At 36.8% G+C, this 15,052-nt stretch overlaps 1 protein-coding gene across 3 annotated transcripts in view; it reads right to left on the reverse strand.

The window, feature by feature from the left end:
* Positions 1 to 15,052, reverse strand: part of fbxw7 (F-box and WD repeat domain containing 7) — a 169,430-nt gene that overhangs the window by 91,551 nt on the left and 62,827 nt on the right. For all 3 annotated transcript variants that reach the window (XM_051893948.1, XM_051893939.1, XM_051893965.1), the window contains one exon: positions 4,955 to 5,695. In XM_051893948.1, coding sequence (XP_051749908.1) covers positions 4,955 to 5,626 — 672 coding nt within the window. In that variant the 5' untranslated portion in view covers positions 5,627 to 5,695. The remainder of the gene's footprint in view (positions 1 to 4,954; positions 5,696 to 15,052) is intronic.

Below are 15,052 nucleotides of genomic sequence, written 5' to 3' on the forward strand. Positions count from 1 at the left end.
GACCGGCTTCCGTATTCAACTTACGAAGAGTGTAAAATTCTCGCAGTTCAAAAAGCTTACACTACGTCCTACACCTTTCCCTATAATTTGTTAAATATGGCTTTTTTTTTTTTTTTTTTTTTTTTTTTTTTTTTAAAACACAAATGCATCTTTATTAACCGCCCAGAGCCATGTAGAGTACGTTTATGATGGATGGATGTGGATGGAGGCACTTTCTTCAGCTTCATACTCGTTGGTCCCGTTCACTGCCATTAATAAAGCTCGGATGCATCAGGATATTTATTAATATATCTCCAATTGTGCTCATCAGAAAGAAGAAAGTCATATACATCTAGGATGGCTTGAGGGTGAATAAAGATTGGGGTAATTTTCATTTGAAAGTGAACTAATCCTTTAAGGAAGCCCTGAATAATTAGGCTGGTTCACCTGTTTCTGCTCAGAAGGATTATATTAAAAATATACTTTCATATATTCTGATCAAATTAAACAACTTTAAAAAATAAGGCAACCTTATTACATACATACATATACACATTATATATATATATATATATATATATATATATATATATATATATATATATATATATATATATATAAAATTTTTATTTTTTTCCTTCAAAGCCCACTACATATGGCCATTATTTGAGCAAACATTACCCTTATAGGCAAATATGAGATGCGCACACACAGCTCAACATAATCTTAAAAACTGCGACGATTAACTAATGTTAATTCAGTAAAAATATAAACAGCGGATTTACAGTGACAGCTGCAGCAGTATAAATGAAGCCAGCAAAATGTAAATTAATGATCATTTTTCAATAAATTCATTTTTTTAAAGTAACCACAATTTTATCAAGCTGCAACGCATGCTAGGAACTTTGCGCAACGTAACTTTGTTCAGATGACTTTTACATTTGTTACAAGTACTTTTTGCAAGTTTTTTACTGTGTACTTAAATGTTATTTTTGTATATATTTAATTTATTATTTTATTATTTATTTAATACATTTTTTAATGTTAAATTATAATCTGGAAAATTATATTTTAACATTAAAAAATTATTTACATATTTACAGTCTATAATCTAGAATAATCAGGAAATTATTTACAAAAATACTTTTTGATTAAGTTCACTGAAGACAATAAAGATTGTCAATAAACTATAAAATAAATTAAATACTTGCTTAATCTCAATATTTTCAACTAGTATTTCAAATGATATTTATAATTTTCTCTCCAAACTTCTCTTTAGACCACATAGCATCCTCTTGCTGCCCCCTAGTGTGCCCAGAGACCAGTTTGAAACCCACTGTGCTTTCAGCTAAAGCAAAGCATACTGTCAACAATTAAATCACCACTACTAAAAAACAGTTTACAATCTAATACTCCGCAAGGTCAGCTAGTCAACCATCTTGACCCCATCCCTACTAATCAGGCGGTTCACTAGATTGAGCCAATATCTTGTTAAAAAAGCCCTGCTGTGACTGCCTCAATCAGATAAACAGTGTTCTCATCCAAAACACAGCGCTTTGAAAAGGCGGATGAGATGCTCTCCACACACAGATGTGATAAGATGTTCTCTGGAGATTCACTCACCAGTAACAGTGCGACCTTCTTCATACTGCGATTCCCCATGGCAGCTCAGAGAGACTCGGCTCAGTCACAGAAAGAAACGGTGAAAGGATTTGCAGGTCGTCTTCTGTCAGTGCGATGACAAGCGTGTCGACATCATGAGGATGAGGAGGGTCTGTGCGCTTTTGCATTCCCTCCCCTCGCTCTTCTCTATCTCTGCTCATTTGCATTTCCTCTTTGCTCATAAACAGACCCAATCTCTCTATTTTGGTTCAAGCTGACTAATAAAATACACAATGTTTGAATGAAACTGATTGTGTATACAACATGGCTTGCCAAAAAACACACACACATTACTGGAGTGAAAGTTTATGGTCTCTGATGTTTACATTTGGTGATCAACCACTGCGACCAAAAAAACTGGGCCAAATGTCTCAGATCCACAGAAATGTGTATCAATAATGGTGATTGCAGAATGACAACCATTGACTGGAGCGTCAGCGATGTTCCTTTTGACCAATCAGACTGGAATTATAGGTCTGACCCCATCAACATCAAAATACGTCTTCATACAGATGTTGAATTTGAGAGTATGTTCATACTTACAAACTTTAAGCATATAGGAACAACCAACCTAAACAAAATGGCGGTCAATGACAAGTAATAACAGGCAGCTTGCTGCATAATACAAGCCTGCTGTTTAAAACCTCAGGCATGGATGAGTCCAGACATGATTGTCTACTATGAAGTAGACAATCTGACCCATATGATATCTAGAATAACATGAGGGTGAGTAAATGAACAAGATTTTCATTTTTTAGCTGAAATCATTCCTTTAACTTAGGGTTTTCCAAACTGGGGGTTTGTGACGGAACTGCAGGGGGTTTGGGAGTCGACGAAAAGCTAATAATTATTTTTTAAAAGTCAAATTAAAATTAATAAAAAAGGCTGCACAAGTAATCAAAATAAAACTGAAATCACAATATGGTTTAGTGTGATAATCAAAACGATGAGCTCTGCATTTACACGCAAGCAGCTCATGATTCAGTGTTTCGGAGCGGCTCGGTTCACAGTAAAAACTCCATATCTGCATGTCGCTTATAACATGCATTTGGGAATGCAATGTACACCAGATTCACCGTATTTTCACATCCACATAATTTCCAACATTTCCAAATTTCTGCACTTTCCCAGATTTGTAACAAGAAGCATTTTTAAACTTGTCAACTAAACACTGACTAACAGTCTACTCTCAGTTTTCCACCAAAATAAAAGCATTTGACAATGAAGAATTAGTAGTCACATGTAATGAAAATTATTCTTTTTAGTATTATCTTCAAATATTATTTTTAAAGTACAACTGTAGCATTGCAATAGTATTATTTTATATTTATATTAATATATAATAATATTTATCTTCATTATTTTATAACTAAAGTTAAAAATAATAAAAATATAAAAACAATAAAGAATTACAATAACACTTTACAATAAGGTTCATTGATTAAACAGTTAAAGTATTAACTAACATGAACTAACCATGAGCAATACATTTGTTACTGTATTTACTAATCTTTGCTAACGTTAGTTAATGAAAATACAGTTGTTCATTGTTTGTTCATGTTAGTTCACAGCACATTAACTAATGTTAACAAGATTTTAATAATGTATTAGTAAATGTTGAAATGAACATTAATATTGATTAATAAATGCTGTAGAAGTGCAGTTCATTATTAGTTCATGTTAACTAATGTAGCTAACTAATGTTAACTAATGAACCTTATTGTAAAGTGTTACCAGAATTATTTTAAAACAAAACACACAAAAAAGTGCTAGCTACAATAAGAGATGTTTTCATATGATACTGTTGTGTCCTAATTTGCATACTATCCGTCCTAAATAGTATTCGAAAATAGAATTAGTGTGTCCCAAATCGTAATATGTTGAAATGAGTATTCCAAAGATACCCGGATGGTCTACTTTTTCCGGTTAGAATCCGAAGTGCAGATCCGTGCACACAATTAACGGCTAATATTGTCCACAACCCAGTGCACTGTGGACGAGTATTCGATCAGAACTACATACACAAATAAAAAGTGTAAAAAAAAAAAAAAAAAAAAAAAAAAAACCTACAAACATGACAGATGTGCAAGACCGACAGTTAAGCAGAGCGGTTAAGATAAAAGGGTTTGAGTGATTAATAATCAGTATCTAACCTGGCGAAAAAATATTAAATATTATCCACATTATATTTCATCTGCAACAGCATTGTGAACTTTTATAACGATGCATTTAGTCATTAACTTTTAAATGCATCATTATGCAAACATAAGAGTTCTCCACATGAAAGACCCATGGACTGGCAGATCAGCATGCGACTACATTTCTCTCCGAAATGGTAGGACATTAAATTTAATTGAATGTGGAGGATTTTAACTGTGACAAGATGATTGACAGGGCAGTTTAAATGGTTACAGGTTGCACGTAACTAAGCGACAGAGTGTCCATTAACAACGCAATTATAACAAAGTAGTATGTCCCAAAGCTTGCATACTCTTCTGCTACACACTTTTTCTTCACAAAAATAGTACATACTTTTAGGACATAGTATAAGTAGGAGAACTGGGACGCAGCATACATGTTTATCTCATTGTGATTTGAACTGTGACATGACAATAAATATAATTTTTGGACTAAATTGTGCAGCCTAATACTGTAAATAAATAATTTTAAAATAAACAAAATAATAAAATAAGAAAGTTTAAATATTTTATTTGTTTACTTGCATGTCAACTAGATCATTAACTGATTATCGGAGAACCGTGAACATGTGAATGTATTAAATAATTAAAATATTAACTTAATTTCAGGGGTACTGAGATTTTTTTTTTTTTTTTTTTTACGTCAAAGGGGTTCGGCTGAAAAAAAAAAATAATAATAATAATAATTGGGAATCCCTGCTTTAACTTCCATCAGCCAAGTGATCCAAGAATGTGAGAAAAAAAAAGGAGCAATTTAGTTTTAAAATGAAAAACATCAAGCTAATCCAGATGCACCTGAGCACATTCAATACAAGCCAATACTTGACATGATATCAGCAAACCAACCTTTGTTTGAAAACATATTCCTTCATTCAGTCAGGGATGTGATGTTCGGGTTATGAATGAGTTCATTACACCATAAAATCAATTCTCAAAACAAGATATTTGTTTATCTGTTGTAAAGCCAAAAACGACCAGTAGAGGGAAACAAACACCATGATTACAGAAGCCCTCTGCCCACATTAGATACATCTCACTACATTAAGACTTAATCACAAGAATATTTCCATTTGAAACTTAAGGACTAATTGAGAAAGTGAACTTCAGTCGCTTACCTTTTTCTTTGAGACAGAGGTTAAGCTTTGGTACTGTCGTCCAGAGGACTGGTCCGTGTTATCATTAGGGTCCGACACACTGGTCCTGAGGGAGGGAGAGAGGAGGCCATCCTCTCCTTCCTCCTCCTCTTCAGCCTCCTCCTCCTCTTCCCTCCCACTCTCTTCTGAGTGTTCAAACTCAAACTCATCGCTGTCCTGGTCCATGTCCTCCTCGTCATTATTCTCCTCTTCCTCCGGCCGGTCATCGTCTTCCTCTGAACGAAGTCCCGACCCGGCCTGCCCATCCCTTCCGCCGTTATTATTATCCTCCTCCTCGTTCTCCTCCTCTTCATCACGATGCCGTCTTCGCCGCCGCCGCTGCTCCTGTTCCCACATCCACTGGGCGCCCTTCTCGGCTCCGTTCACCTCGCTCCTCCGTCCTTCCTCTACTGGTTCGCCTCCAGAAGGCCATGGCTCCTCCTCTCCTTCCCTCGGCCGCTCGGGTCTGCCCTCTTCCTCCTCGCCCGGTTCTCTTCTCTGTTGTTGCGCCTCCTGCTCCTGCTCCTCCAGCACCTGGTTGACGTGCTCCGCCTGGGGCTGGGGTGTGCGGCCGGAGGTGCTGTTACCTGCCCCCGGCCTCTGCTGCTGGGCCGCCCTGCTGCCGCTGCCCCCCGACAGCAGATCCTGGTTCATTTCCAAAAGCCAGCTTGCTACCTCCTGCACCTTCGCTAGGCTGTCTGAGGAGGACAAGGACTTGGCATTCTGAAAAGAGATGGAGACAGAAAATGGTTAAAGTCACCATGAAATCAACATAAAAAGGCAATCAAAGGCATTTGTTTGGGCTGGTTACACAAAACAAAGAAACGCCATTTTCTCCTGTTTGTATCCAGAGCGTGCTGAAAATGGGTAAGTCATTCTTTTATTCATGTCTGTGAAATAAAACAATAGACATTTGCATCTATGCTGGGAAAGATGCAATATGAGGATCCCTCAAACAATGGGCACACCTCTCCTGCTTGGCAGTTGATCATCTACACTAGGCTTGGCCTGGAAACCACAGCAACAGTATCACTTCAACACATGCAAACAAACAGTCAGTTTCATTCAGTCATTCAAATTTTTACTCTGTTCCATTTCAATTCTACTGTCTTCATTAAACTTTTTAATTTTAGTTAATTTTAATTTTAGTTAGAATCCAATAATGTTAAAAAGTTTGAGTACATGTATAGTAAAATAACACACACATGTGAAATACTGTTCAAAAGATTGGGGTCCAAAGGATTTTTTAAAATATTTTATTACTTTTATTTGCTTTTACTTTTTACTTCTTAAGGACACATTAAATTGATCAAAGTGTCAGTAAAAAGTTAAGAATGTTAAAAAAAATTACTCCTTTGTCATAAAATTGCTAAGGAAAGTCTGTTCACTCGGCGGCCACATTTGCAACTCCTTCAGGCAGCTATTTCGGGCATCCAAGACCAAGTCCTATCTATTTGAATGGGGGGAATCCTGAAATCTCAAAAACTGCTTGGTGAGCACACAATTAAATAACATTTCAAATCAGTAACAAAATCTGACATGAACTGTCCCATAAAATGTTTCTTATGCTCAAATAGGTTAAAAAGCTTATTTTTCAGGCTACTAGACAAACCAATGCGCATGTGCAGTCTTAAGCGCGAGTCTCAGGTTTCTATGGGAACCATGCAGCTGCAGCGACGCAAGGACTTTATAAATCAGCGATTGGCTCCTTTACTTAGAAGGCGGGAGTTATTCCGCCATTTTGCGGGTTGCAGTTTCTCCCATTCACAAGTAATAGGAGTGAACCGTCTTTCTATATCTACAGTCTTTGATTTTAAGCAGCCCAACTGTTTTCAACTGTGATAAGAAATGTTTCTTGAGCACCAAATCAACATATTTGAATGATTTCTGAAGAATCACGTGACACTGATGAATAAATTGCATTTTAAAATATATTAAAATAGAAAACATTTTAAATTGCAATAATTTTTTTAAAATATTACTGTTTTAACTGTACTTTTCATCAAATAATTTTGGCAGCCTTGGTGAGCCTTTCTTCAAAAACAAAAACAAAAAAAAACTTAGACTTCAAACTTTATTTTATCTCAGTCAATTAGAATGTGTTTTGATACTTAATACAACAGCTATGTGGAGGAAGATTACAGACCAATCACAGACCAAAAAGACACCAAGTCTAGACAAAAAGTCTTGTTTAACACCAATTCTATTTAATTCAAGAAGAATTTAGATAATAGAAACTCCAATGACTCCTACAATAGATCAAATACAATCACTGATGACCATAAACTGCCAGCAGAGGGCATCAGTGCCAAATAAGTGCAGTTCATGTACAAAGGTTTAGTATCCAGACATAACACATGTCTGCAGTAGGATGTACACAATAACATTGTGTTACAGAGTATGGATGGCCCACCAGCATGAGTGAGTTTCTGGCTCATTGGCAGAGCTGTTATTTGCCCTGTACCTTGTTTTCACGCTTACATTTTTTTAAAATTAACATCACGCTTTTGTTTTGCAGCATGTGGTTTTAAAACTACTGAAATGTTAGCTGAGCAAGTTTTTCAAAATGGACCATGAGAGCAGAAAAAAAAAAAAAAAATCCTTATTAAACCTTTAAATTAAACCTTCACAGAAAGAGAGGCCAGCAAAATGGTAGATAACGGTACAAGTGAAAACAGGGATGAGCTGTGTAATCCAACCAGGAGTGTGAGAGCACGTGAGTTTGATAGAGACCTGATTAAGATAATGGAGCGGACAGATCGGCCGAGACGATAAGACATGAGAGACTGACTGACTGCATGAATGTTGTTGTGTGCGCAAATAAGATATTTAACAAGACCTCAACACCATGAAGAGGGTATCTGTGAATTAAAAGACATGCTTCAAACTAAATTCTCAATGTTTATTTTTGTAACAAGTGGTCATATCCATAATTCATTACTATAAAAAGAGTCAAACTATAACTATAAAGTTTAATCATTCTAATTCTATGAGAATAGGGAAGTCCACCCCACAACTATAATGATAGCAACACAAAATCGACATTGTTGGAATCACTTTCAGAATGTTTTATTCTGGCTGATGAACGATAAAAACTTTGCCAGTCGATTAGAATCCATACAAGCGGCAGACGACATAACTGCACCGTGCACTTACAATAAAAAGACGTTACTGTCTGTTGATGTGGACGCTAATATAGTCATAGTGCGTTCTTAGTGCAAACCAGCCTTTATAACATTTATTGCCCTCAGCAGTCTGTTGGCAAATTATGAGAATTTTAAAAAGAATACACAATAAATCAGAAATTTTATAAAAAAAATAAAATTAAAAATAAAAAAAAAGTCTCACTGTACAGTTTTGGTTCACTAAAAAGAACCAGCTCAAAAAAAAAAAAAAAAAAAAAAAAAGATTCATTCTTTCGGGAATCAAACTATACTGTTTGCACTGTTCAGTCAAGTCACGCACTAGTAAACATTAGCAAGAAATATTTAATATATTATCAGAATATACACTCACTCATGAATGATTGTCAATTTAACAGCATGTTTTTAAGTCCAGATGGTTTAGTTACTGTGCCTACCGGCAGGGGCTAACAGAACCATTCTAGCTTGCTAAACTTTGTTCCTGTTCTTTAAGGCAAGAATCCAGTAGTGCTGTATCTTTCATCCATCAGATCTATGCATTTACTTCTCTCAGAGGTCTGAATTAGAGTCTAATCACAGCATATATATGAAGGCAGAGATCTCAGGGCAATTTAAAACTGTTTAAAGCATCTGATTAGATGAGCTTTTGATTACTGAATCCTTTCCTTTATAACAGGGAAGATCAGAGCACAATCAGCCAAGATCCAATTGGAAAATAATTATGTGGAGATGAACTTCAAATAGACATTTCAATTTCCCTTCCTATACAGAGGCTGAACAAGGTACGGTCTATAAGAAAACCTGTCCATCCTCTGAGGATTAAACTGAAACTTGGTTAGTTTATCATCGTGCTAAAAAGCAATTACTTAGCAAAGTGTAGATGCATGCCAGTGCAAACAAAGTGCCTGTGCCTGGTGAGGTGGGCTGTTCTGTGTCTTGAAGGTGCTGTTAGTATTCACGTCCTGCATGCTGGTCTATTCGTGCAATGGCATTAGACACAGAACACAATTAGTGCTGTTAGACTGCACAACTGAACCAGTGTGCGATCAAGGGACAGTACTGCAATCTAACCGGCAAGACGCACACACGATTACATTAAGCCTCATTTGCATTGAGGGCGAGACTGTTAAAGTGTATGAAAACTGCCTTAACAACAGTAATTTGGTTTAGTACGTTTCACACAGAAGGCTGCTCCCATCTCCTCTTGCCGTAGGTTTCTGCATTTTGAAGACAGATGAGTAAGTCTATGTTCTGTCATCATCAGTAAAGTGGGGTGCTGAAGGTCACTTAGAAATTCTAGATACATATTTACGGACTGGTCGGCATCTTAGCAATAAATCATTATTAGAAAGATATTCCAGGGTCAATGACAGGATCCTCATTTTTTGTCCAGATGGACGAAATCTAATTTATTTATTTGTACTGAAAATTAAATTTGATGAACATGTTTTTAACTGCTGAACTAAAATAAAATGTTTATATTTTGGAGGGTGTGGAGGGAATAAAATCAAAAATAAAATATAGAAATGTTGAAATTAGAGACAAAGAACTAATTTTTCCAGCTAATGAACAAATTAAAACATCCAAATTAGAACCCACTCGAGCTTGAGCATTTAAAGGGTTAGTTCACCCAAAAAATGAAAGATATTTTTGATAAAATCTGAGGTTTTTTTTAATCCTCCATTGAAAGCCACATTCAATGTCCAGAAAAGTAGTAAAAAAAAAAATCTTAATTTGTGTTCTGAAGATGAACGAAGGTCTTAAGGGTGAGGAACGACATGAGGGTGAGTAAATAATGACAGAAATTTCATTTTTGGGGGAACTAACCCTTTAAAGCATCAGTATAAAAGTTTATTAAAACCATATGAAACCAACATAAATAATATAAGTTCATTTCTAAGAACTTGGTACATGTGTTTTGAACTAGGTTTTTAAAAGCTCTTTTCTTTTCTTTACTGTTGACACTCTCATTTGTCATTGACTCAAATCACTTGAGAAAACATCTGAATGATTCAGGCTGGGTGTTTTCACCATCACAAAATAATCCAAAGTGCCTGGTTTGAACTCAGTGGTAAGCGTAATCCAAGGGAACTAGAGAAAGACTTGAAGCAAACAAGTAACACATTCATCAAAGTCTTGATTCAAAAGCAAGCAAAATGGTTTCAAAACAAACCAAACATTTACATGACTAATGAATACAGTATAGCTTATGCGATGACACAGGGAAAACTTCAGAAGGTTTATAAAGTATTGCTTTCCAGACATAAGCTCTGATATGGAAAAATGGAAGCATTGCCTTAAAGAGAAGCAATTGGCTTGGCTCCCGGGGAACGCGGCCAGGCTGGCGTAGGCGAGCAGTCTGATAAGGGAGTGAGGTGCATCATTTCTTTAGTTATTACCACTGTGTACACTTCAGCAGCAGGTCATTTATCTACATCTAAAGGGGCTGAGAGGAAGGTGAAGCCAAAATGGGTTTTGGCACATCCTCTCAGAGAGAATGTTTTAAAAGGAGGTGAAAGGGAGGAGGAGAGAGTAGCGGTATTATTGGTTTTACAATGTCATTTCCTACAAAGCTGCCTGACTGTCATCTCCTCTTGGACGCCTCAGTTACAGGAAACATTATGAATGAACAGGAAAAGAGAGGGTTATTTTTATTAACCTCAAAGGTATCTGGATGGGTCTTTATGATAAGAACCAAGCCAAATCACGAGAAAACCCATCACCTGGTTTCACAAATTACTCATTCACTCAAAACTGTCCAATTCCTTGTGCCGTTAGCAGCAGAATAATTGGCAAAATGGGACACATCCCCATTTGAAAGACGCAAGTACAAAAAACAAACATAAATTTGGGTAAATGTCTACAACCTGTGCTGGAAAACAGATCTCCTGCTGAAAAACCTTATTAGAAGCATCATTCGGTATTTCTAAAGGGTAGTTTAGTTACAGCAAGAATGGGGGAATCGGTTTGTTAGAGAAAAATGGTTTGTGGATAAAGACAGTTTCTGTGACCTTGAGTGGCCAGGCAGAACAGGCTGAAAAGACTATCGACAGGCAATGAATAGCTGAGCTTCCTGAGCGTCATACTGGAAAACCTCAATACATCTCCTATGCAGAAACCATACACATTTTGCTCCGTGCTACTGCAGTATGTTTATTAAGGAAGGAAGGAAGGAAGGAATGAAGAGACTAAGTGAAGGAAGTAGGACGTAAAGAATAGTGATAGACTGAAATATGAGGTCAATTAATCGTATAATATTCAAGTGATGACCATGTCGATTAAGACTTGCCTTGCATCTGAATATGCAAACTTCCCTACTATAATGCAGGTGAAAAACTGTATGTGAAATGTCCAAAATCATAGTATTCATAAAACAACAGGCAAAATACATGGATGACCTACAACCCAAATTCCATTTTTTAAATTTGAATAAAATGAAAACTAAAAGACTTTCAAATCACATGAGCCAATATTTTGTTCACAATAGAACAAATGTTTAAACTGAGAAATTTTACAATTTTATGCACAAAATGAGCTCATTTCAAATTTGATGCCTGCTACAGGTCTCAAAAGTTGGCACGGGGGCAACTAATGGCTGAAAAAGCAAATTTTGAAAAGATTTAGCTGGGAGAATATCTAGCAACTAATTAAGTTAATTGATATCAGGTCTGTAACATGATTAGCTATAAAAGGGATGTCCTAAAGAGGCAGAGTCTCTCAGAAGTAAAGATGGGCAAAGCTGTGAAAGTGCGTAAAAATTGTGGAAAACAATGTTTCTCAACGTCCAATTGCAAAGGCTTTGCAAATCTCATCCTCTACTGTGCACAACATCATCAAAAGATTCAGAGAAACTGGAGAAATCTCTGTACATATGGGACAAGGCTGAAGATCTTTATTGCATGACAATGGACTTCGGGCCCTCAGACGACACCATCACTTATCTGCATGATTGTGTCAGTGACATTACTAAATGGGTCTAGGAATACTTCCAGAAGCCAATGTCGGTAAACACAATCCGTCGTGCCATCTGCAGATGCTAACTAAAGCTCTATCATGCAAAAAGAAAGCCATATTTAAACATGGTCCAGAAGCACCATCATGTCCTGTGGGCCAAGGCTCATTTAAAATGGACTGTTTCAAAGTGGAAAAGTGTTCTATGGTCAGACGAGTCCAAATTTGACATTCTTGTTGGAAATCACGGATGCCGTGTCCTCTGGGCTAAAGAGGAGGGAGCCATTCCAGCGTGTTATCAGCGTTCAGTTCAAAAGCCAGCATCTCTGATGGTATGGGGGTACATAAGTGCACACGGTATGGGCAGCTTGCATGTTTTGGAAGGCACTATGAATGCTGAAAGGTATATAAAGGTTTTAGAGAAACATTAACAAAAAATACATCAAAGACAACCATGAACTCTTCAGTATCTGGAAACCTATATCAGGCAAGAATGGGACCAAATTCCAACACCAGAACTCCAGAAACTCGTAAACCTCGATGCCCAGATGTCTTCAAACTGTTTTGAAAAGAAGAGATGCTACACCATGGTAAACATGACCCTGTCCCAACCATTTTGAGACCCTGTAGCAGGCATCAAATTTTAAATGAGCTCATTTTGTGCATAAAATTGTAAAATGTCTCCGTTTAAACATTTATGTTATCTATGTTCTATTGTGAATAAAATATTGGCTCATGTGATTTGAAAGTCTTTTAGTTTTCATTTTATTCAAATTTAAAAAACGCCCAAACTTTTCCAGAATTCAGGTTGTATTACTTCCGCCAAAAGATTCTGAAGCATGAAACCAATGGACACTTCACCATCCCATGAGACCACTAGAGAGGAGTTGTGAACGGCACAGAAGTAAAGCAGCAAATGTAGTATGCAATTCAGATGCATTTACCTGTCTCCTTTATCAGATTTGAATACTACAAAAAACCTGTGATAGAAGGCAAAATGTTTTCTTTTCATTTCTGCAAGTTTGTATACATCTCTTTTGCTATCAATGAAATGTGTATTATTTATTCAGCATTATATTGGCTATCAGGCATCCTATGTTGGATGGAAGGAAGTAGGAAAGTAGAAATCAAGGAGGGGAAGCACATAAGCAAAACCAAACAAAGAAAAATGTGTTTCTTTATTGAAAGAACAGATTTTAGATTTCTTTTGGTTCATTAAATACCAGCTGTCATCACTAGGATTTAACTAGCTTAAGCTAGTATTTCAGATGTCACCTTAGTGCATCTGAAAACTAGTTTTTCATCTTTCATATTTACTTTTATTTGAACATCTAAAGCTTTTACAATCCAAAAAAAAAAAAATCTCAAAGCTAATACCCGAGACCATTTCATACACACAAACATGTTATTCTTTTGTCCATGTCCCCCACCTCGCCTCCAGGCATCATAGAATGGAGGAGGTAAAATCAGCTAAAGGACAGAGACACAGACAGGTGTAAATACAGCTCTACTGTGGTACAATGACTCAAGGCCCTGAAGGGAAAGCAGTCCTCATTCATAAAAAGAGGACAAGGTCATTGCAAAAAGAGCTACTGGCTGGCAAAATGGTTAGATGGAGCAGTGATGTCGCTGCTTGGTGAGTTTAGTGATGATGGCAAAGTGAAATCTGAGTGAAATGGTAGTGCATGTTTTTTACAGATGCAATGTTAGTTACATGACCATGTTAGTTATTGGGCAGTGATTTTTTTTTTTTTTTTTTTTTTTTTCAAATTTATTGATACCAGTTGATATTAGATATTAGTGTTGTCAAAAGTACAGACCACGATACCAAGTCGGTACTGAAATTTTAAAAATATGACGCTTTTAGCGCTGTTGAGCGAATTCGTAAACACCTCTTATTGGCCTTTGTGTTGACACGCTCATCAGATATGTCTGTGATTGGCTACAATGATCAACGCTTCAAAAACCTGTTGTAAAGAGACATCAATGACGCTCTTCACCGAGGGCTTACACAGATACACACGAGAGCATTTGAAAGTAGGCGTCTCAGCGGACCGGTCCACTGATAGACGCCTGCTCTCAAATGCTCCCACTCCCACTTTTAAATTCAAACACTTCTGTGTGCTTTCAAACGCTCCCGTGCATTGATCATTGTAGCCAATCACAGACATATCCGATGAGCGTGTGAACACAAAGGCCAATCAGAGGTGTTTACGAATACGCTCAACAGCGCTCAGAGACATATTTTTAAAATGTCCACATATTAAACTGCTCAGTGGATGTAACAAGCAGATAGGACTGTCCCCTAAAACTCGAACAAATGTTAGTCGACGTGAACAGGCTTAGTCAATCAAATTTTAATTAGTCGATTGATCACAAAAAAAAAAAAAAAAAAAAAAAAAAAAACTCCACAGGAAATTGCGAAGTCATGCAGTCCCTAAGTAATTAAATTAACGTCATAAATGTGCAACTAATCAACAAATGGTTTAAATGAACGACTACTAGTTGACTAGAAAAATCCTTAGTTTGGGACAGCCCTAGTAGCAAACAAACTTCAATATTGGTCCAACCCTAATGTTTTCTAAAGTTTTTCTCTTCTTAATCCGTGTTTCCACCGAAATTACCAGGAACAATTTGTCCCAGGAACTTTTTTTCCCCCAGACTTATTGCTAGCTGCGTTTCCACATGGGTCTAAAGTACCGTGAAGATAGTCCGGTGACGTAGGACTGTGCGCGACTTTCCAGTTCCCGTTGGATTTCATCCTCCGCATATAAGCTTAATAAAGCCTGAACCTCATCGTCAGTCCATCGTCGTTTTTTTAAGCTCCATTGTTGATTCAAATCGCAAACTCTTACTGTACGCACCGCAACAGACTTTTAAAAACGATGTTAAAATAAAACACTGCATGGAGTCAACCAATCAAAATGCTGCATGAACAACCAATCAGCATGTTCAGCGACCAAGTCCAACCCCCGAAAGTACTGGA

Source organism: Ctenopharyngodon idella, chromosome 1 (assembly GCF_019924925.1).
Source record: "Ctenopharyngodon idella isolate HZGC_01 chromosome 1, HZGC01, whole genome shotgun sequence".
Taxonomy (NCBI): domain Eukaryota; kingdom Metazoa; phylum Chordata; class Actinopteri; order Cypriniformes; family Xenocyprididae; genus Ctenopharyngodon; species Ctenopharyngodon idella.